At 44.7% G+C, this 24,434-nt stretch overlaps 1 protein-coding gene across 1 annotated transcript in view; it reads left to right on the top strand.

The window, feature by feature from the left end:
- The window catches only part of LOC147903732 (B3 domain-containing protein Os07g0679700-like), a 121,216-nt gene extending 105,856 nt beyond the window's left edge, over positions 1-15,360 (top strand). The window contains exons 10-13 of the mRNA XM_087400946.1: positions 3,406-3,522; positions 3,729-3,796; positions 3,904-4,826; positions 14,988-15,360. Of these exons, the coding sequence (XP_087257072.1) occupies positions 3,406-3,522; positions 3,729-3,796; positions 3,904-4,826; positions 14,988-15,059 (1,180 nt within the window). The 3' untranslated portion in view covers positions 15,060-15,360. The remainder of the gene's footprint in view (positions 1-3,405; positions 3,523-3,728; positions 3,797-3,903; positions 4,827-14,987) is intronic.
- Positions 15,361-24,434: the final 9,074 nt, after the last annotated feature.

Below are 24,434 nucleotides of genomic sequence, written 5' to 3'. Positions count from 1 at the left end.
GAAGTGATGTGCTTTGAAGCACCACCGTCAAAATACCAAGTATGAAGTGTCTCATCAACACTAAAGGAGCATTCATCCTTTGAAGGATCATAACTGCAAGTCAAGAAAGCATACGGGTCATCATCTTTAGTGGCCGTAATATCAGAAGTACCCACTGAAAAATCTGAAGTGCAAGACACAAAGGCATAGTGCTCTTCAACCAAGTTGGTTGCAACATCTCCTCCATCATGAGAATGTGGAACTGATGCATCTGACACAGACATACCAGAATCCCTTTTCTTCTCTTTGGCTATGCGCTTCTTGCACTCTCCAATATAATGACCTGGCTTTTTGCAATAATGACAGATGCCCTTCTTTTTCTGCTTATTTGTATCACCCTTTGCCTTGTAAGAAGGCTGTCCAGAATCAGCTTTATGCTGATGTGTGGACTGATTGACATGTGGCTTTTGCTGCCCTTTACCCTTGGGCTTGAACTTGGAGAGCATAGCATGCTCGCCAGCCCGGGTTGCCATATTTCTGCGAGTTTGTTCCTCTTGCAATAGAAGTCCTACCAACTCGTGAAAGGAGAGAGGATTGCTGCCCCCCTCAATGACAAATTCAGCGAGGTGTGGAAACCGAGATAGGACTCAGGAAGAGAGTTCAGAGTGGTGGTGATCATCTCTGAATCCGGAATGACTTCATCAATATTCAGCAATTGTTTCCTGAGGTCCTGAAGCTTTGTGAGGTGAGAATTCATGGAATCTCCCTCCTCCATATGTGTATGGGAAAGTTTTCGCTTCAGAAAGGAAACCCTGGCATCATTTCTTGCTGCAAACATACTCTCTAGTATCTCCCAAGCTGCCATAGATGTCTTGCATGACCGAATATGAGGTATAATGAACCTTTTGACAGAAAGAGAAATTACTGAAAGAGCTTGTGCATCTCTAGAGTCCCATCTTTTCTGCTCTGCTGTGGGAGCTCCTGGAGCGGCTGCTCCAACCACGTGTGCTGCATTTATACCTCTACCCCTGCCTCCAGCTGTAGGAGTGACAGGTGTAGTAGCTGTATCTGGTCTTGCTTCATCCCCATTGACATAATCCCGAAGATGTTTGCCAACCAAGATATTGCGAACCATATAACTCCACAAGGAGTAGTTGGTGCCATCCAACTTATCCTCCTGTGTGAGAACCCCGAACACCTCATTGGAGTTGTTCTGAGCCATTTATACCAGAAAATACTAAAAAATACAGCAGACTAACCAAGTGAAATCCCTTCCTGGGATATAAAATGCACAAGTAAAATCTGCAAAGAAAAAGCTGCCCACAGTGACAAATACTGTCACAATTTGTCAAAGGCTCAGAATGCACTTCAATTATCCTGCAAATGCTCTCCAAAACTGCCAAAAAAACACTGCAAAATTTGCCAATGTCTGCAGTGTCACTCAAAATGAGTCCGAAATTGCCTACAAACTCCCATGCTTTTTCACTGCAAATTCGCAACCCACTTGCAAAAGCCCCAATTTCTTGAGGGAAATTGCATCCAAAAGAGGGCAAATTAACTGAAAGCCCCGATTATGCAGGATATTGTACTGCAAAACCAAAAGCCCCAAATTTTGGGGAGAAATTGAGCTGAAATTGGGGCAAATTCACAAAAAGACCCAAACTTTACCAAAAAGGCCCAAATTTCTCCAAATGTGGTCACAATTGCCCACAGAACTCCTTGAATACACAGCCAAACAATGGCTCAATGCAAAGAAAAACACCTGCTAACTGAACCTGCACCTATACATCAGAGGAGTTCGTGCTACCAATAGAATCCACCAAGTGAGTTGGGATTGTACGGACAACAACGTACAGTTGTACGGTTGTTGACGCAATGTATGGATGTACGATCTGGTATAGCTGTACGGGCACGTGCACCTCGAGTCTGCACGGACTGCAGATTTTTACGGTGCTGAAGCTGATGTAGATACGTACGGCGTTGAGCTGGTACTACTGGTACAGTACGGCTATTGTACGACGAAGGTATGGCGCAGGTACTTGTACCTAGCAGCAGTGTTCAAAAGACAACGCACGTACGGATGGAGACTGCAGTGTACAGATGTACGGATGGAAATTGCTGTACGGATGTACGGCGCTGTATTGTAGTGTACGGACGACGTCACTTGTACGGACAGGCTGCATGCAGAATGTACGGACGAGCAGATTGGCACTGGATGTACGACGGATTCCAGTATACGGAACAGTCAACTATGGCTGTATGGAATCGTCCGTACAGATTGTATGGAGATAATCAAGGTGAGCAAGGTGAGCAAAGTGCAGCTAGATGGTGTTGAAAAAGGAAGGGGAAATCATGACAGAATGAAATTGATTAGCAAGAACACCTAGGCTAGTAAAGATTGAGCAAATGCCTCAAGAATGTACTGCCATATGTTTAGTTAGATTCTCATGCGAGAACAAAAGCACACACCACACTCTTGCAAGAAAACAAAAAGAGGGAAAGAAATCATAAACTTTTTTAGTCTCTCATGAACAACTGCAATGTTGTGGTTACCTGTGCAGCTGAAACGAAGATTTCCCCATGGTTTGGTCAAGGCATCATCTTTGAAATTTGAACATCTTATGACTAGAAGACACTTCTCCCAGACTCAGATCTCTTTCCTAGATAAACGCTCTCTAAACATCCATGTTTATTCAAGCATGTGCAGAACCCCCACCCCTTCACCCCCTAGACCTTCAGCAAAAGTGGATGAGAAAACTTTGAAACTGGTGCATAATTTGACAAATGCCAAGGAATCCCTCTGTAAGTTGGATAAAATGGAAAAGAGCTCGGCCCTTAATTAATTCTCCCTTGATAAATATCTTGCACATGACCTCTAGGTGCCATTTGTAAGTCATTGAAACTGTGTGTCCCTTGGTACCACTAGCTTATGTGATAATGTTTGGATCTGCCACCAAGTGAGCCTTAGCTGTGATGCATCCTGTCCAGCACTAGTTTGCATTTCTAAATGAGAGAAATTAAGTTGAAGACCTAAACACCAAGTAGGAAGTAAGTTATTTTTCAAAAGCTGCTATTTTGAATCGCTTTTGTCTTCATGGTTCAAGCTGTTGATGTTCCAACCAAGCATGCCTCTATTTTTCTAACAACAGCAGTGTCGTCAACTCCAAGAAGAAACACTTGCTAACTTGTCTGCTGATGCATGCTCACTAAGACCCCTTCTTGAGTCAGTGATGAACTTTTTTAAATAAATTGCAACTAGTAGGATTACATGTTACATCCAGTTTCCTTGCAAAGGAGCAGTTGCCCTTTGGGAACCTGAAAATTGTTTTTAAAAAGGATTATGTACTGCTCAATTTTGTCTTCTACGACCTATCTTAGTCAGCATATTCCTTTCATAACGATCAAGAAAATGCCCTAATATTGCAGGCGAGGGGAAGAGCAATGGGCACAATGTGATGATTGTGGAAGCTGGCGTAAGGTCCCTGCAGATGTTTTTCTGCCAACAACATGGACTTGCAGCGACAATGTATGGGATGCCAAAAGGTAATTGTCCTGTTTCAACCAGGTTAACTATTTTGGATTCTCTTGGATTTTAGTTGGTCAAGCTTGAGTCATAAAGCTCATTCTACTGTCTGTAATTCATCACACAGACCAAAGAATGGTAGATTTGAGGTGTTTTATGTACTGCGCATTCGTCTTTGTGATCAGTCACAATATATTTCTATCTGCACATTCCTCTTTGTGAACAGGGCCACGTGCACTGCCACACAAGAAGCTGGAAATGGCGAGAATCATACAGTATCACGTCTCTCAAAAGGTGAAAAGTCCTGCTTTTAGTGTGCTTTATTTTGGAAGGTTTACCGCTCTTTTAAAATGTTACGGTTTAGATTTGTGCTAGAATCTAATGTTTGTTTTGTTTTTCAGAAGTTAAAAAACAAGATTTTAAAGAGACTCCTTCTGGTCTTGAAACACTGGCAAATGCTGCCACATTGGGAGAGAATAATGTTCTTTCATCATGTCCTCCTCCCACAACTAAACACCCTAGGCATAGACCTGGTTGCACTTGCATTGTGTGCATCCAACCACCTAGTGGCAAGGGACCAAAGCACAAGCCTACTTGTACCTGCAATGTGTGTATGACAGTGAAGCGAAGATTCAAGACCCTCATGATGCGCCGGAAGAAAAGACAATCAGAGCAAGCAGTAGAGAGTGTGCAGAAGAAATGTGTATTGGTCACAGAGGAAGGAGAGGTGAACAGTGAGAATTTGCATGATGAGCCCTTAATATCTGAAAAAGATTCTGTTAAGGAAAACTTAACCGTTATGTTTCCAAGTGCTTCACCTGTAACCGTTATGTTTCCTAGTGCTTCGCCTGAGATCAAATCGCACAATGAGGCCTTAATCTCTGAAAAAGGTTCTGTCAAGGGAAACTCAACGGTTATATTTCCTAGTGCTTCACCTGAGATCAGCAGCTTTCCATCAAATGGAGATAGGTGTTCTCCAAATGCAACTCCTGGTTCTTATCCAGAAAGGCCGAGTTCCCTCAAGGAGGAACATATAACTGGGAAACCGCCAATTGATCTTAACAGCCAACCAGAGCGAGACGATGAACAGTGTAAAGGCACAGCCAGAGTGACAATGACGATGTTGTTTCAGAATGCAAACTATCCACTACAAAGATATCTGCAGCAGCAAGGTATATCTAACCTTGTTTGCCCCAACCCAATGATGAATCCGACAATAACAAAGGATGACCACAGTAGCAGTCAGTCTGCTGTTCTGACATCAGAAAGACCTGCAGAAGACCAAAGTTTGGCTTTTCCTCCAGCCAAATTGGATACTTCATCAGTAAGTACTCTCCCTCTCTCTCTCTTTCTCTCTCTCTCTCTCTCTCTCTCTCTCTCTCTCTCTCTCTCTCTCTCTGTCTCTCTATCTATCTCTATCTCTCATCTATATATACACCTATAGATAAATATATGTGCACACATGCATGCATGAATCACGCAACATGCACAGAACTATAAAAGAATTAAGCATGCAGATAACACTGAAGAAATATAAGCCATCCCCTTGGAAATGATGTGATTTGTGAGGAAAAGTAACTCTCATCTATATATTACATCTATAGATAATCATATGCGCACATATGCATGCATGAATCATGCAACATTCACAGAAGTATAAAAGAATTAAGTTTGCAGATAACATTGAAGAAATATCAGCCCTCCCCTTGGACATGATGTGTTTTGTGAGGAAAAGTAACTAAAGAGATTTAATCCTAGGGGGACAAACTCTTCACTTCTTGTACGGCACTTGACACAATTTTAATTTTGATTTTTTATTTTTAAGAAAAATACTAATTTCAAGTACCAAAAAATCCTCAAGAGCAGAGTGCTCAAGGCAAGAATACACCATGCATAGCATGCGAAGAAAACCAGAGAGGGTCAAGCCCTACTCAACAACCAAGTTTGGAGAAGATCCAGGGATGAGGCTGAAAAAGCCGCCTCAAACTTGTAGTGACCTCCGAGAAGAAAGGACAGCTTCTCCACTCCTTGAGGAAAAATATCCTCCTTGCGGAAGCAGCCCTGGAGGATCCATGCATGCTCGACTACATGACCATCAAATTGTGTATAGTGTCTCTCCAAATACTGGCCAAGGTGAGAGAAAGGTGCACTACTTGATTCAAATTTCGACTCTAAAACATAGACGAATACAGATACATATGATAGCTTTGCGAAAAGCTTCAAGCTTTCTTTGGGTAGTGCTTTGTTGAAAAGATCTGCTTCTTAACATATAGGGTACTTTTAGTTGGACTGTTGTTTATATCCTACCTAGTGAAATAAGTATGAATCTTCTCATACTAAGCTCGTGGAGCTTGTTTGAGCTCATAATGAGCCTTACACAGCTTGCATACTTTATTTGCTTGACGAGTATCTTGAAACCAATAGCTTGGCTCACATAGACTTCCACATGTAAGTCCCCATTTAGGAAGGTTGTTTCAATGTCCAACTGATGCACTTTCCAGCCATGATGAGCAGTCAGGAAACAACACACCTAATGGTGGTCATCCTCGAAGTGGGGGAAAGGTTTTATCATAATCTATTCCCTTCTGCCGAGAATAGCATTTGGCACAACCTTGCCTTGTACCTGTCAGTAGTACCTTCATATTTTATCTTAAGTTTGTATACCCACTTAGTTCCACTAACCTTTTTGTCAATGGCCAGATCCACTAAATCCCATGTGAATTTTTTTGTGGATTGAATCCAGCTCAGCCCATGACTCTCATCCAATGCTCATTGTCTTAAGGATCCTCAAAGCTGTCTGGTTCTTCCGCATCACAAGGTGCGCTCATCCAAGCTGAATTAGCATAGTGTACTCTTCTAAACATCTTAGAACTGGTCTTTGTCCTACTAGGAGAGGAGCTAATAGCTTAGTATCCTGCAAAGTTTTCATAAGCCAGCGAGGGGCTGATCTGGCTTCTTGTGCAGCCATTTCCTTTTCTCTGACAGTTTCTTCCACTCATCATGTGCTATAGGCTGTTCATGAACCTGATCTGGAGCATCCAAAGTCTGCTGAGCCTGATGAAATACTTATTTTCTGCTTGTTCGAATCTGCTATCAGTTGGTAGTGGGAGCCGCCCTTCAAATCCACCTGGGTGCAGCATTTTTTTCAAACTCGGTCAAGAACTTATCTGATTTTCTGTAGAAACATCTCTATTGACAAAAATCCTGTGAGCATGAGGATTCTAGAGATGATATACCATACTTTTACACCTATAGCCTACAAAAATGCAATTCACTTTTTTCCTCTCATCTACCGATGCACATGTGCATATGCTACACAGCCAAACACCCTAAGGTAATCAACCTTGTTTCCTATCATGTCAAGCCTCAAAATGTGTTATGGTTTTTAAGGCTTTGGTTCTGGCATCTATTCAAAATATATTGGCATGCATAATGTTTATGTGGCAGATTCTATCCTTCGATCATACATCCGGCCACCTCTATCAGAGATCTATTTTTCCTCTCAACAACACCATTTCGCTGGCACTATACTTTTGTGCTTAATTCCTTTTTCATCTTCAGACATATATTCCCACCCTCAATGCGTATGGAGTGTTTGCACTTTGCAAGTTGTTCCATTTTCAACCTTTGCAACAAAATGTTGAACACACGTAAATACACCAGATAGAGCCATCTACATTTAGAAGCATCGTAAATAAAGGTCACAAAATAGATTCTTTTGGTGTCTTGAATCACACATATCACAATGTATGAGCTATAGTTTCCTGTTAGCTCTGATTCCATCCCTTGGAAAGACCTTACTGTGCATCATTATGCACCCTTCATACACACATGCTCCATTGTAGGCATATTCAATACCATATCGTGTCTCTGTAATATTTGCAAATTGCCATAGTTCACATGGCGAAGTCTGGCATGCCGCAATTCTGCATCTTTCATTGCAGAAGTTATTGTTGTCACACAAGCACTTTGCATGCTACTATCCGTATATCCAACTCATATAGATCATGATGTAATGTGCTTGTAATGATAGTCGCTTCTTCTATCTCTTACAATGTACTAGTCTCTCAAACGTGACATTGTAATCTCTTCTATCAAAAAGAGGAAACAGAAAGCAATTTTTCTTTAATCTTGGGACAGAAAGGGCACCTGAAAGACACAAGCCAGTTCCATCTATTAATTTAAAAAGTAATGTTTGCAACTCGCTTCGAAGTATATGAAGAATTGTTGGCATAGGATACTGTTTTATCAATAGTAGCAGCCTGCAAATCAACAAATAAATGTTTCTTGGAAGTATTGTGCCTGGATGCACCCCTATCAAAATACCAAACTGCATCTGAAGTATCACTCACACTGAGTGAACTGACCTCAAGATTGAGATCATAACTGCATACTAGAAAGGACCCACTGTTTAGCCACAGTTTGTTGAAGCATTATCCTTGTCAGCATTTGAAGCATTAGAAATTGAGACTGGCATTCCAGTTTCCTCGTCATTTCCCAATCTTTTCCTGCATTCATTGATATAATGACTTGGCTTTTACGATAATTGATAGAGTCCCTTCTTTTTCGTTTTGCATACATCACCTTTGCCTAGAATGCACACCACCTTTATGCTTGTGATAATGCCTATCATGGACAGCAATTGGATCACTGCTATAGGAAGAGGAAGATTTAATCCTCTTGGTTTGTTCCTCTTGCAACAATAGACCCACTAGTTCCTCAAAGTGAAGAGACTGAGCATTGCCTCTCAAAGACAAATTGAGAGGTGTGGAAACTCAAGTAGGACTCTAGCAATGACTGCAATGTCCTAGAGATCAAGTCTTTTGAGAGACAATCTCATCGATATTCAAGATGTTCTTTCTAAGATCTTGGATCTTAGTTATATGCCCTGACATACTATCACGCTCATGTATATTCAGATTCTCAAGTTTCTTTTTGAGAAGTGAAACCCTTGCCTCATTCTTTGCTTGATGCATGGTCGTGTAAAACATGCCATGCATGCAAAGAGGCCCTGCAAGACCTGATGTTGGAATAATAAACCTTTTGATTGACAAAGAGATCGAGGCGAGAGCCTGGATCTCTTGGGGCAACTAGTGTGGGTATCAGTTGAGCCACCACTACAGCTCATGTTCTACTAGGTGTTGCTGGTACACTATCTGCAAGACGAGGCTCCTCTTCATTCACTAGATCCCATCGACGACATTCTTTACATGAAACTCCAGAAAGAGAAATTGGTGCCATCGAGCTTGTTCTCCTGGGACAAAGCTCCACGAAACAGGTAATCACTTTGAGCCAAGCAAGAAAATATGCAAAGAGCTTCAACTGACCGTCACTACTGAGTCAAAAACACTACAAGAAAACTGGTTGCCTACAAGCAAATAATCTAGCAAGAAGAACAGCCCTGACTGCAATACTGTTGCTGACATGGTGTTGTAAATAATCCAGCAAGAAGATTGGAAGACTATTGCTGATGTGGCATTGCTGCGCTGCTATTGATGTGGCACTGCTCAGAACCGGTTCAGAATTTCATTGGCATACTTGGTTTGGGATATGAACGTTGTATCTTGGTCTCTCCAAACCTGAATTCACACGTAGTAATGCTTTCATGTTAAAGGTCTTATTCAGGTCCTCTTTGGCCTTCCATAACCTAGTACCATGTGGCACCCATCCCTTGCATCTATGATAGATGCATATGGGAGTATGCCACCTAATGTGGCTCCTAAAAATCTCTAACCACCACCAATGACATGATGCCATGGGTGTTCTAGCCTAGGACCTAAGGTCTAACTGCCACTCATTGGAACTTTTTGATAAACCAAAGCACTAATCTCACTCCAAGGGGAATTAGTGAGCTAAATCTATAGTTCATCAGTCACTTTTCCAACATACTACTAATTGGGGTAGGGTGATGGTCTATGAATTTGGCTTGGTGATCTTGTGCTGTCTCTCCCTTGTCCTTGTCCACCTCATGATAGAAAGAGGTGCTTTGTGTTGTTGAAGTGGACCCCCAGAAAAGGTCTTTGTGTCTCTTCATCTCCAAGGCTAAGACTCCTGATGAGAAAGCAGTAACATTGCTCTAATGGTCCTCCCCTATGAGTCACATATCAAGCATATCTTCCGATATCAGGGGAAAGTTGTGCACGTGGATCCTACCTAGCAAGTATGAATTGAGTGTTTCTTTAAAAACAGTCTCATTAATGAAGGCTTATCCATCGGCTGCTGCTTCCAGCTCCTCCTTCTGCCCTTCCTCCTTCCTGCTCCCCTCCTTGCTGCCCCCACCCTCCCCTCCTTGCTGCCTCCTCCCCCCCCTCCCCCCTACCTGCTGCTCCCCCCCGCCTCCCCTCTCTCTCTCCCCTTCCCTACCCCCCGCGCTGCTGCAGCCCCTACCCCCGCGCACTGCTGCAGCCCCTCCTCCCCGTGCTGTTGCCCGCACAGCCCCCCCCCCTCCCCCGCGCTGCTGCCTGCCTGTGTGCCCCCCCCCCCCCCAAACTGTTTCTTCGCTCCCCTCTCCTCCACTCCTCTCCCCTCCTCTCCTCCTCCTGCCCCCTTCCCTTCCCCTCTCCTTCTTGCTGTCCTCCCTTTCTCCTTTCTGACTCCTCCCCCTCATTCATTCTCCCTCCTTGCTCAATCTTCTCTCTCCCTCCCTCCTTTCACCCTCTCCCTTCATGAGGTGTACCCCCTATTTTTTAGGGATCTCATGGGCTTCAGGAAAGCAGACGGAGTTTCTTTGTGTTTGAGTCGGCCTTTTCCACCTCGATTGACGAATGGGTACCCATTCAGTCAATCCATTACCGCACACACCGGCCGCGAGAACCGTCACTTTCTCAAAAGACGAGCTGCAGCATGAGTGTTCCACGACTCTCTTCGCATGTATCTTTGGCTCCCACCCCTCCAGATCACAGGCTAGAGATTGGATGGTTGCGGCGCTTTCTCAGGAGCTCGCTCCCCACCTTAAGGATGTACGTTTATTGGGACGAGGTTTCTTTCAGGTGTGCCTAGATTCCTCGAACGTCACGAGAGACTTGCTACAGACTGGGTTTCTCTTTCTAGGCTATAGGAGGATTTTTTTGTTTCCTTTTCAACTGGGCTTAGACCCGATTGAAGAGGACAAGCACGGAGTTTCCGTCTTCATCAGGTTCCTTGGTCTACCTTCAGTTTATCATCGGCTTCTTTTAGTTATTGGCGAGAGGTTTGGTGTGGTAGCAGAGATCCCTCTCTTCTTGGCGAGCCTTCGTCGGCTGTTGAGGCGGTCAGGATGGATGGGGTACCCAGGGTTAGGGTCATTGTCGAGGACCCTAACATTTCAGATGACGACATCATGCTACAACGGCCCAATGGGTCATTCTTTCGCCAGAGATTTGAGGTTGCAGGTCGTCAGGACCAGTGCAGGATTTGCAGATCCTCCGGGCACTTCGCCAGAGATTGCCCAAAGAAGAAGAAGAGGCCAAAAAAGCAACCAGCTCGTACTAGGTTACGACAGAGATTAGGAGTAGGACCTAGCACTCCATAAGCACCGCCTCAGACACGGGCTCCGTCCTCTTGCTAGGCCCTCTTGCACACCGCACTACCTCTGGCCTCCGGTGGGTTCCGATCGCGGTTAGGTCCTCTACTTCAGATCATACTTTCGCTGCTCCAGAGACTATCCCTTAGGAGCCCCTCCTCGGGAGGCCACCGCCATGGAGGCTATTGTTCAGAAGCCTTCTTCCGCTTCATCACAAGATCAGGCTGTGCCTCCTTCAGCAGCCCAGGTTGTTGGTATCTTGTCTGCAACACTTCTTGATTAGGACACAGCACAGGTGTCTCCTTCTGTTGACAAAGGGAAAGGGGTGTTACATTCTTTCCCTGCTTCAATAGGAATCCTTCGGACCCCTTTCCTAGGACTGGCTCGGCGGAATTCCTTTTCCGCTCTTCAGGACCTCTCTGACCTCCCAGATGATGATTTTATACCCTCCACTTTCGGAGAGCCAGTTATCGGCATCCCCTTTGAGAGATCCTTCTCTCTCTCACCAGTGGACTTTCCTCCCCTTGGACCTCATGTGTATGGCAAGAGGTCAGCTCCGATAGAGGGTTCTTTTTCTGCCACCAGGTCGGGTAAGGTATTCCAATCCGCTTCCTCCCGCCAATGAGGATAGCCAGTTGGAATATACAGGGGTTGGGCGGCATCCCTCATCGCCGTCGCAGGCAGCTGACAAGGAATCAGCTTCATCCAAGTGTGTCAGGTGGTTCCTTGGACATTCTTTTTCTACAGGAACACAAATTGGATGCCAGAGATTGCCCTTGAGACAGGAGTAGGAGCTTCTGGATTGTGAGTTGGTTGATGACATTGCCATTTTTATTGAGGCCTCCTGGAAGTCAATGGATGCTTTCCGGACAGCCTTGGATATCTTTTGCTCAGTTGCAGGAGCACACATTAATTGGCATAAATCCTTTGGCTTTTGGATCAGTGATGAGGATACTCCAGGCTAGGGAGTTGACATTGGCTTCTCCTGGATTCGGAGGGGTGTTCCTGTCATATATGTGGGATGCCAGGTAGGGTTGGGCATCTCTCTAGCAGAGCAGTTTACCCCTGTACTGGAGAGTATAAGGAAAAAGCTTCTCTTCTGGAGCTCAGCCAAACTTGACCTTGCATCTAGAGTTGTGGTAGCGAACCAGGTTCTCTTGGCCACCGCTTGGTTTGTGTGTTCATGCTGGTGCCGGTCTAGAGAGTGCATCACTCAGCTCATTAGACCAATCAGAAATTTTCAATGGAGTGGATTCGATGGCACGGCAGATGTTGCAGCGAGGGTGGCCTGGGAGACCATTATTCTCCCTACATGTGAAGGGGGTCTTAATATCATTGACCCGAACCTGCAATGCAGGGCATTTCTTTGTAAGGTGGTGGTGAGGGGTATCATGCCTGGGCAAGAACCTTGGAAGGACTTCTTTTTTGGACGCATTCAGGCTTGCAGACCTACCTTAGGAGATGATTGGGTGGACAGCCCTCGCTGGATATTTACTTCCGTGCCTCTCAAATCTCCTGCATGTCCTGTCATGGCTGCCATCCTGAAAGCTTGGGGAAGCTTCTGAAATACACTTCGCAGGGTTCCGCCCTCTACCCTCAAAGAGATTGATAGGCAGTCGGTCATTTGGAATGACAGTATTCTTGATGAGGATGGCAGACCACTGGGCTCTTCGGATTACATGCAGTGGTCTAGATGGGAGAGAGGCCCCGCCTTCATAGTAGGACACTTGGAAAGCATTTATTAGGCTACCTGAGGGTCAGAGACTACAGTCGGTGAGTCACCTCAGAGGGGTAGCACGTAAGATTCAGCAGATAGATGCAGCCATCCCGGTGGACTGGACAGTTGATATGCCTATTACTTCTTCCACTTGGATGGGAGCCTTTTCGAGGACAGCAGCTTCTCCTCAGGTGATCACTCTTCGAGGTGTTAGGGAGGATGCACTTGTCTTTCACGTTGGGGATGGGGGTATACTTTCTAGATCCACGGATGATATTCTTCTAGAGGTTGCCTTTTAGCCTATCAAGATTGCTGGTGGCTTTGTGAATGATGGAGCGGGCTTGCAGTGGTATTTAGATTCTGACCCTCTGCTCTTGGCCCTGGGATCCTGGAGATTGTGGTTATATGGAGGTGCATCTATCATGTGCTTACAGTGGGACCCATGAGAGTGGGATTGGATAGATCATGGGCACCAAGAGAGGGGGATTCCCTTCTTTCGTTTCACGGTTGGTAATGCCAGGAGATTTCAGTTGAGCAGTAGGGGTTGGATTCCCTCTAGAGCCCCCCATTGGGACAGCTTCTTCATCACTGCAGATTTGTGTAGGAACTTCTGGAGGAGGCTCTGGAAATCCCTCAGAAATAGAAAGATCACTCTTTTCTTTTGGCTTTCTATTCATGGAGGGATTGTAGTGAACTAGTGGAGATCACGATTTGGGGTTGACCCTACTTGCTCTCATTGTCATTCTGCAGAGGAGTCAGTGCGACATTGCCTTTGGGAATGTAGTCAAGCGAGCACTGTTTGGAAAGGGGTTGCTCAGATACTCAGCATTTTTCATACCTCCCCTTTCTTCATGACTTGGGGCTCGGTCGCCTGGTTATCCCTTACTGAGCCCCATACGTTTTATGAGGGTGAGCCTTCTTCTTGGGCACTCTCGGTCTGTAGGTAGGTGATAGAGACCTGCTCTCTTCAAGATGTACCATTTACTCCCTTCAGAGCTTCTCATGCTTCAGTGGACACTTCCTGGGAGATTCTGGCTAGCATTTCCTCTTGGCACATCTGGAGAGCCAGATGTATAGAGGCCCTGGATGGCACCCAAATACACCCTTTACATGTGTTCACAGGTATTTGGAGTGACACGGTTCATACTTTGATAGCTATTTGGGCTAGCATGTAGGGCCCTTCACGGGCAGCCTCTTCTAGGAGGATTGTATTCCTACGAGTTTGGAGGGGTTCTCCCTTTTTCTCAGAGGGTTCTATAGGATTGAGATGGCACTATCAGCCCCAATCCTTTCTTTTGGCTTTTGAGCTTTTCATGCATTGCATGGTGTATCCCGTATGGAGCTTGCTCTAACAGTTTTCTTTAATACTTAATAGAAGTCTCTTTTTGCCCCAAAAAAAAAAACGGTCTGGCACAGTTTGTAGGGCTTCTGAATAGGTCAGGCCCCTTCAGGGGTGGGGGGTAGGGTAGGGTGTTTGCAGATGGTAAAGGCAGTGGTCAAGAACAACTCTTTGAAATGGACCCTGGCGAGTAGGATTAAGTAATTTTACACTGTCAAAGTTTTAGAGCTTTTAGAAATCACTTTACGACAAATACGATCATGAAGGTAGCTCAAATGTACAGCGTATAATTAGTGCATACGATGCCATAGAGAATGGTTATTCTTTTAAAGCCATACAAATGCAAAGATAGGGGAAAATGTGCTGTTTTGTTACAAGGGAACGCTCATGAACAGCATTCAGGGAAATGCTACTCTGAAAGCTTCTCTGCTAACAAAGTATGCCTGGTGTTTGAAGAACTGCTGCCTAGAGAGAAGTGCATTCTGATGTGCCACAATGAAGGCAGGAGAGCCTCATGAAAAACAGGAAGGGTTTGTGGCAGAGGTATCATAACAGGCGGCTTTAGCTGGGGAGAGAAATAATATGTAGAGACAAGCAGGCAGCTGGGGGGAGGCTAAAAAGCATGTGAGTGATGAGAATGAGCTGGTGGAGGAGGACAGTAGCAAGCAGACAGAGAGGGGGGGGGGAAGGATATATTTTCATTCAATAAAAATGTTAATACTCTTGTTGGACATGTGTCTTTATCCCCACATAGGTATTTTGACTAGTTTTTTATATGTATTCTTCGACCAAATATACATGTGGAGGTATGTCATTAAAATTAAATAATTTATGTGGGAATATTCCTTGGGTCTAAGCAGGCAGGAGATTGTGGGGTTGTGATCAAGCTTGCTCTTTCCGTGTCTTATTGCCTCTTGTATGCTTGCAGATTGGCTGCTTGCAAAGTTTGGACCTGATGGAGCAAAATTTCAATCTACAAATTTCTAGCCAGAGCTCTTGACCAGAATGATGTTGCAGAATTACTACATGAGGAGGCAATCCATTGTCATAGCGATGTAGGAACCGATCAAATCACTCTTTGTATACATCTATGGTTTAAGCAGTTTAAGCTCCACTCAAATTTATTCCTGCTTGGAAACAGCCACTGGGCATGCTTTCTCTGGCCAAAGTTCCTGCTTTGAGGAATGAAAAGAGCAATAATAATGAGTCATCGTCAGTGCTGTCATCATTATCATTGTCATGGTCGTTACCTCCCTCTAGATCTTTCTTGGTTTCTCCTAAGGTGCTACGAAATTGTTCATAGATTTGTCTTTACATTTGCTCTTGATGGCGGTTTTAATTAAAATTCTCTGCACTCTCAAGAAGACAAACGTCTTTGATTGATGCTCTAGTCCTTAAGGTTAATAAATAAAGAGCTTCATAAGCTTGCAAGAATTGCAATGATGCCCTTTTTCCCTGCCCTTCTGTTTTGGTTTCTTGGGATGTTTTTTTTTTTTTTTTTGGTTGCAAAGAAAGGAAACTTTTATTAATGCTCAAGAAAATCCCATACAAATCAGCAACCAAAATTGGGCCGAGTATAAAGAAAATCCTTGGCTGTCCAAGACCGGCCTGTCGGCAATCCCAACTAACTGCCTAGGGACTGTTTGGGATAGGGGCTAACAGCCAGGATGGTGGCCTATACATCCAGCGGATATCTCCCGCCAAGAATGTGTAGAAAATGCTTGCTGGCCAAGCCTTGCAAAAGTGCTCCCGCTGCCCGGTGGTTTCTCATGAGTTGGGAACACCTCACTCCCAACCAGCGCGCAGAGTGGAGATGATGTCCTGCCAAATGGCCATTAGTGTGGCCGCTAGTGGAATCTATTGCCCTCCCATGACTTGACTGTAATGTGCGATCGAGAAGTTCCAATCAGTGATGTTGGCCACTGTCTCCCATACACCAAAGGTTGGAGGCGGGTGTAACATGGTGGTATTGCCTCAAGAACTCAATCCGGAAGACCTGCTCACCATAAATCTTGTACGCCGGTGAGATTGGATCAATAGAGAAGGCATGGCGTCCCTCTGTGAGCCACGCCACCATACCCTACGTGAAGTCTCCGCATCCTTTGTGTCTTGGTCACAATTCGAAAAGTTATTGTCCAAATCCTCTGTCATGTTGGACAGTTTGGACCTCTGCCTCTTGAAGCAGGTTGTTTGGAATACGCATCCCCTTTTGGGGGAGACTTGAGCGGGACTACTCGAGGTGAAGTATGATCGGAGGATGGTCGGACTTCGTGGTGCTCACTACTATGCTAGTGGAGCCCCCTTTGTGTAGCGGCCTATCTCCCACATAGAACCAATCTAGGCGCTCCACAACCCATCATGCCTCCTATCCAAAAGAAAAATGTAGGCTTCTTTGAGTCCTAGTAAACTCTGCCTCATGCTAGGGGTCTGCTACCCCCGACCACTAAAATAAACTGCTCCCAGGTGGTCCTCTCTACTACTGGCATCTCAAAGAAAGAGGTTTCCTCTCACTTATTCTCCACGAACTCAAGTTTGTTTGAAGTCACCTCCAACAATCCATGAGTTGACATTTGGGAGGCACTTTGTTAGGCGTCTCCAAAAGGTCGACTGGTGATGTTTGCATGCTAGTGCATAAACATTCAAGAGCCCTATCTTGTGCCCCCCTCGCGCAAAGGCCCATCCACGCTACCTTGCCTGCAATCAACTCCTCATGGTCGAAGACCTCAGAGGCCACTGCCTGTGAAGCTAAAATATAAACCCCTCCACTCCTTCCCACTGCTGGGGATCAAACCTCGGGCCCCCTTCCTAGGAGAAGGTGATGGCAATGTGCAATATCAACTGCTGTGAACATGTGCTCCTAGACCAAAGGAGGTCTATTGACCTTCCTATCACTACTCTCTGCAATTCCTGGCAAAGAATCAAATGATGAGGTTGATTGCATGCACAATTGTAAAGTCCATGCACGTTCTGGCTCACCAAATAAAGAGGAAGGATAATGAGGTGGAAAGAATAACGAGGAAGGAGGTCTGTGAGCCATCCTCCCCTTCTTTGTTGGCAAACAGGCTTCAAGGGGGGGCCTCACCACTCCCTTGCAGTTGTACGACCTATAAAGGGGCTGGGGGTTGCCTACCATTAGTAGTTGCTTGAGCTACCACCAACCCGAGCTGAGAGCTCGTGGCTCTCCTCGACGTGACAAGGCCTTACTGGAAGCTGTCGCGACTGAGACGCGGATCTACATGATTTGCATGGAAGGTCAAGGGAACAAGGGCGGGGTTGCAATCACCAACGCTAGTTGCTACTCGAGCCCTAAGTGGGCTGAGCGGCTCGTAATGCAAGAGAGGGGACACAATGACAAAGCACAGGGGTGTGAGAGGGCGCTAATGGTGAGGTGATGGTGAGGGGAAGGAGGCGCAAAGTGGTGAGGATATGGTGGGAGGGATGAAGGGAGGCAAGTAGGAGATGCAGCATCTTAGGAGAACTTCTCTTCTTTGACTATTACCCCTCCCCCTTTTTAATCTTTTCCTTGGGATGCTATATACTCAGGGATATAATCGATCACTCTCCAAGGGTGAGATTCCTAAAGGGTGGTATGGTCAATTGCTCTTGCAGGAATGAGCTGACAAAATATGAAGAGGGGAGAGGAGAAGAGTGGAGATGAGGAGAGAGGGCACAGCTAGAGAGCACACCACAAATGACTAACTGTACATTAGATTTAGTTGAAAAAATAGAATATATACAAACCCTTTTAGGGTTAGGGTTAGGGGGTCTAACCCTTTCCTTTATAGCACTCTATAAGGTTAGTGCTATGCACATATGATCACGTGACGGTGCTATGCACACATGATCACATGATGTTGAGCGTGAACTCTCAACATTTTCCCTCAAGATCAACATCATGAAGTAGGCCTTCCCTCAAGATGATGATTCTGGGGAATCGAAGAAGGGATAGCATTACATTCCATCACACCCCTTTAATGGGAATGTCCTTCCTTTGTGTCAAACCAAGAGCTAGTCGGTGTTTCTCGAATAGCTCTTTACCGAGTGGTTTGGTAAAGATGTCTGCAACATTCTCTTTGCTATCACAATGCTGCAGTGTGATGTCACCAAGTAACACTTTCTCTGATGAATTGCTCTCTGACATCAATGTGCTTTGTCCTGGAGTGATGTACTGGATTTTTGGCCAATGCTTGAGCCAATTGATTATCACATTATATTGTTGTTGGCTTTGACTCATCAAAGTAATATGTTTCTGACAATAGTCTTCGGAGCCATACAGCCTCACATGCACCTGTAGTGAGTGCTCTATATTCTGCTTCAGTTGAAGACAACCATGATATAGCACCTTGACCAAGGAAAAATGCATATCCGTGTGTCGATCTCCTGGTCTCATGATCTCCGGCATAGTCACTGTCACAGTATCCATGCAACCGTGGATGACTTTCTCTGTATTCTATCCCAAACTGTCTTGTACCTCTGATGTATCTCAAGACTCTTTTGGCTGCATTCCAATGAGACTGTTTTGGATTTGCTATAAACTGTGCTAGTGAGCTTACTGCATAACAAATATCTGGCCATGTGATTGTCAGATATATAAGAGATCCAATGAGCTGCCTGTAGTGTCTGTCATTGACTGTAGGCTTTTTTGAATCTTTAGTAAGTTTCAAACTCTGTTTCATGGGAGTGGCTGCAATCTTGCAATCTGCCATATGAAACTTCTTCAGGAGACTGTCAACATACTTGAGCTCACTCATGAATGTGCTATCTGAATCTCTCCAGAACTCAATTCCAAGACAATAGTGCATAAGTCCAAGATCTTTCATGTCAAACTCTGCAGATAAGTCTTGTTTTAGTTTTTTGATGAAGCTATCCTTGCTTCCTGTCACAATCAAATCATCTACGTATAAAAGTGCAATAGTAATGTCTTCCCCTTGAACTTTGTAGTAGAGAGTATGATCTGCATTGGACTTCATGTATCCCAGATCTTGTCAAATTCTACTGTATCAACTTCTGGGTGCTTGCTTTAAGCCGTAGAGACTTTTCTTGAGATGGCAAACCTTATTCTCCTGTCCTAGTTCAACATAACCTGCTGGCTGTTGCATGTAGACTTCTTCGTCTAGATAACCATTGAGAAATGCAATCTTGACATCAAGCTGATACACATTCCATCTGCTGAGTGTTGCTAGTGATATCAAGAACCGTATGAAATCCATCTTTGCTACTGGAGCATAAGTCTCATCATAGTCTTGACCATATTGTTGTGTAAATCCTTTTGCAACTAATCTGGCTTTGTATCTTTGAATACTTCCATCTGGATTGTACTTCACTTTGTATACCCATTTGCTTGCTATGGCCTTCTTTCCTGGTGGAAGGTTGCATAATTCCCAAGTATTATTCTTATACAAAGCATCCATTTCTTCTATCATAGCAGAGTCATACCCTGTATCGGTTCGGTAGAAAGCTGATTAAGCAAGTAGTTAGTTGTAGCTATTGCTTCTGCCCAATACTGATTTGGAAGATGCTTTTCACTAAGCATTGCTCTAGCACTGTCTGCTAAAGTCCCATTCTTCCTTTCAACTCTTGCATTCTGCTGAGGAGTATCTGCACATGTGAATTGTCTTCGTATGCCGTGATTTCTGCAGAAGTTCATGAATGCTGAAGACATGTATTCACCTCCTCTGTCTGATCTCATGACCTTGATCTTTCTTCCTGTCTAGTTTTCTACCATGGCTTTGAATTCTTGAAATCTAGAAAACACTTCAGATTTCTCTTTCAAAAAGTAGACCCAACAATGTCTGCTATAGTCATCGATGAAAGTCAAGTAGTAAAGTGAGCCATTGATGCTGCGGGTCTCGGCATAACCTCATACATCTGTATGAATCAAATCAAGAATACCTCGTGCACGAGAGGTACTTCTGATAAAGTTGGTTCGCTTTTGTTTGCGGAAGCAGCATGCTTCACAAACTTTTCCAAGAAACTATAGCTTCGGAATCCCAATTGCCATATTCTGATTCCTGAGATCTAACAAGTACTTGAAATTGACATGACCATATCTCTTGTGCCATTTTGTAGATAGTGGCATCTATTGCGGTTGAACTGACATGGCATGCTTATCTGGTACTGTAGCTAGCATTCTGTATAAGCATCCTTCTTTGACACCTTTTGCTACTAGCTGACATCTTTTGGATTTGTCTCTGATAGTGCATTCATCACCGTCGAAGATGACTTTGTAATTGTGTTCCGTCATTTGACCTACTGAGAAAAGGTTCTTGCTGAGCTTCGAAACATAGAGCACATCTTTCACTAATCCTTTTGTACCAGTGAAATTGTTCATAGGGATAACACCTGTCCCTTGAACTGGATTCGGTGTATTGTCTGCTGTGTAGATGACATTTTTCAGTCCTTCTAATGGCTTCATTTCTATGAACCATTCCTGATGATTTGTCATACGAGATGATGCACCGCTATCGATGTACCAAGGATCCTGTTCCACTTGGTCAACTTGATAGCTGAAATCCTCTTTGGGATTGAAATCAGTGTCTAGGTAACTGTATCAGTCTGATGCAATTTCTCGCTTGCAAGAAACATATTTCCATGTTCATTTGCAAAAGGACTATGACTAGAATGTCCACCACGATGATTTCCTCTGCCTCGAGAATTCCCTCGATTATTGTTCGATTGACCGCCTTGGTCGTACTGCTTCTTGCGGCAATCTCTTTCATAGTGTCCAAACTTGTGACAGTAGTTGCACTGAATGTTTGACACATTGGTGGATGCATTTCCTCGTCCTTAGAATCTTCCTCAGTTGTAATGATTTCCTCTTTGCTGATTCTGATGTTGCTGAGGATGATGTTGATGCTGATTCTGACTTTGATTTTGTTGATGATGATCACTTTTCTAGTATGATCTACCTCTGCCTCTACCTCTGCTTCTGTTTGAAGCTGTGAATGCCTGATCATTAGAATGACCTTTACGTGCTTGAATGGCCTGAGTCCTGAGTTCTTCACCAAGTAGGACTGACTGAAGGTCTTCCAGTGTCGGAATTTGCCATTGGATGGCAATACTCTGGACTAGATTCTAGTATCCCTCTCCTAGTCCATTCAGAATGACTTGAACCATTTCTGCGGGGTTCATAGTCTCTCCTGCTGCTGCAAGTTGATTGTTGTAGTCTTTTATGCGAAGTACATAAGCATGACCAGTTTCATTGCTGTTGCGGAAACTCTGGTTGATCTGGTTTCTCAGGGTGAGAATCCTGGATGTGTTCTTGGACTCGTAGAGAGCTGCGAACATATCCCATGCTTCTTTTGATGTCTTGACTGTGTTGAGTTGTCCTAGCATGACATCTTGCACATTCTGCTTGATCAGGTGATAGGCATACTTGTCTTTCTTATCCCATTTCTGCTTGAGCTCGGGCAATGGCAGAATCTGCTACTGGTGTGGAAATTGTTTGTGTAGATGTAGATCTTGATGTAGATCCCGTTGCTGGTGCTGTGACAACAGATGGAGTAGAGCTACTGGTAGCTGGATCGTCCAATGGTCTAGGTGTAGACCCATCGACATACTCCCATTTGTCCTGAAGTACAAGAATGGTCTCCATTCGGTATTTCCATGTACCGTAATTGGAGTTGTCTAACTTAGCAGATGCCTCCAGATTGAGGTTGCTAGTCAACATGGTGCAAGAAATGTACTCAAAAAGTGTCATGAAGATCTCTGTATGCATCAACTGTAAATACACTGACTATGCCAAGTGAAATCTCTGAACCATCGGTGAAGATAGAACTACAGTATATAAAATATGATCTGTATTACAAGGCTTGTGGCAATGATGCCGGGAATAGCCAAGAGGCTTTACAAGGTTGAAATGATGTGCACGATGCCGTGAGATAGCCGAGTAGGCTTTACAATGGTGGCATGTGAGTGTGAAATCAAATGCTATCTGCCCACTGAAACAATCTGCAATGCCTCTGAACTCTAAAGTCTGCTCACTGAACTAATGAACGTAAGGTTTCAGGTAATGTACTGATGTGAAACCGTATGTGAGCCTATGGACTGACTCCGAGTAGGTACTAGTCGAGAATTTCGGGCATGGCTTAGATTGGCAACTTGGGGAAATTCAAAGCATCCCCTCTATGGTGATCTAGTCTACTCTGATCTAGATCTAAACCAACCGTCGATCAATGAAAGAACAACAAATAATTCCTTTTCTTTTGTTCTTTTTAAGTGTTGGGTCAGATGCGTCGATGTAGAGGCAAATGTGCATGAAGGAAGTGGTTTTGTTGGCGAGGCTCAAATGTGAGTGTAAGTTGCGTCGAAATGTGCGCTTGATGTGACGAGCGCGTAGAACACGAAAAAACGAGCGACTTTTCCTTTTGGAGCACCCTCAAATTCTTCCTGGATCAAGAGATATGACTTGATCTAGGTGGAGGGGCAAAAGGAGTGCAAATGGTGCTCAATGATGATGTGTCACTGTGAGTCACATGTAGTGATGATGTGGCATTGTGCCTAGCAAGATGTGTGCCAGTGAAGCCCTGTGCTAAGGTGGCAGAAGTGGTCACATGAAGTGATTGTGAAGCATTGTGTGTGCCTGTAGAGGTCAGTGCTGACTGGACAGCTGAGGTGGCACAGATGATGATGTCAGTAGATGATGTGGCTGATGATGTAGACTATTGACGTGGCACAGGTGATGTGGACTGCTAACGTGGCAATCGGTGATGATGTGTCTATGTTGACGTTGCTGATGTGGTAATCGGTTGCCACGTGTCAGCTGGATGATGTGGCAAGTGGATAAGGCTATCTGCCACGTGCCGACCAATGGCTTCACCAGAATCTACAAAGATTTCGACAGAATCTTCAAAAGATTCCATTGTTTGGGTCTATTCCGTCGATGTGCAGAGATGAGGTTGATGTGCAAATTTGGTAAGGCAGTTGACGGGGTAGAAGGGCTGTCGCTGGAGTCAGGATTGCCAGTGACTAGTTGCTACTGCAGCCGGGTTGTGGATCTGAGGCACTGGAGATCCCTGAGTGCAGACAAAATATGAAGAGGATGCGCATCGCGTTGGAGAGGAAGAGTTATCTGCTGGCTGAGTCTTGTTGCTTGTAGGTGCGCTACTAGAGCGTGAGCAGCAGAAGGTCATGCAAGCAGAATGGGCAGAAGGCTTAGGAGCTTTGTGGCGTGCTAGTTGATGCAGAGTTTTCGAGCTGGGGCATGCTGCAGGTCGGCATTGAAGCTAAAGAAGGGCGCTGGTCGTAGAGAGCCTACAGAGTCTCTTGATTGTAGTGAGGAGCCCGTTGGAGCTGTGTCGAGCTCGTTGGAGGGTCTCTTGATTGTAGCGAGGAGCCCGTTGGAGCTGTGTCGAGCTCATTGGAGTTGTAGAGAATTGGCTGCTTAGGAGCTTTGCTACGTGCAAGCTCGTTGGAGCCCGTTTGGAGAAGGTTCCCAGGTGCTTGGCGCTGTGCAGAATATCAAGGTCGTAGAAGGTGAGTTGTCTCAGCCTACCCGTAGTTGACGACTAGAGCTTTAGAGGCTTGTGGAGGAGGGTCACGCTGTGGGAGTGCTTAGGAGCCTTGCAGCTAGAGTAGTAGAAGGTGCAGGAACCTCTCTCACATAGGAGATTGAATCACAAAGAACCTTACAAACTCAGAAAACACTCAAGGTCTCTCTCTCTCGAAATGGAAACTTCTCAAAGCATGAACTCTCGTAACAGAATGGAGCATGAGTAGAATTTGACAGAAACTCTCTCAAAGAACTCTCAAGTCCTCACAAAGAAATCACTCACGAGTCTCTCATGAAATGTATGGACGGAAACAAATGACGGAAATTTTCTATCACATGAACGAAAGTCTCTCACGGAAGAGAACACTCAATCTCTCTCGATCTCTCAATCTCTCTCACAATAAGGATGGCACCTCAGCAGAAGGCAGAACCATGCTCTGATACCATGATAAAATATGAAGAGGGGAGAGGAGAAGAGTGGAGATGAGGAGAGAGGGCACAGCTAGAGAGCACACCACAAATGACTAATTGTACACTAGATTTAGTTGAAAAAATAGAATATATACAAACCCTTTTAGGGTTAGGGTTAGGGGATCTAACCCTTTCCTTTATAGCACTCTATAAGGTTAGTGCTATGCACATATGATCACGTGATGGTGCTATGCACACATGATCACATGATATTAAGCGTGAACTCTCAACATGAGCTTCCTTCCTGAATGTTATTTCTGCCCTAGGGTGCGGAAATGTTCTGGGAATTGAAGAGTCCCAGCTGTGCCCATTTGGAAGTGTTCATACATAGCTATCATTGACGCCTTGCCATAGCATTTGAAATCCTTGAGATTTCATTTGGTTGGATCTCGTCCACTCCCTCCATGGAATTTG

The sequence above is a fragment of the Dipteris shenzhenensis genome, chromosome 3 (genome assembly GCF_047967505.1).
Source record: "Dipteris shenzhenensis isolate YYH24624 ecotype China chromosome 3, Dip_SZ_1.0, whole genome shotgun sequence".
NCBI classification, from domain to species: Eukaryota; Viridiplantae; Streptophyta; class Polypodiopsida; order Gleicheniales; family Dipteridaceae; genus Dipteris; species Dipteris shenzhenensis.
Note: the sequence above shows the minus strand (reverse complement) of the source record. Positions and strands in the feature narration are given on the sequence as shown.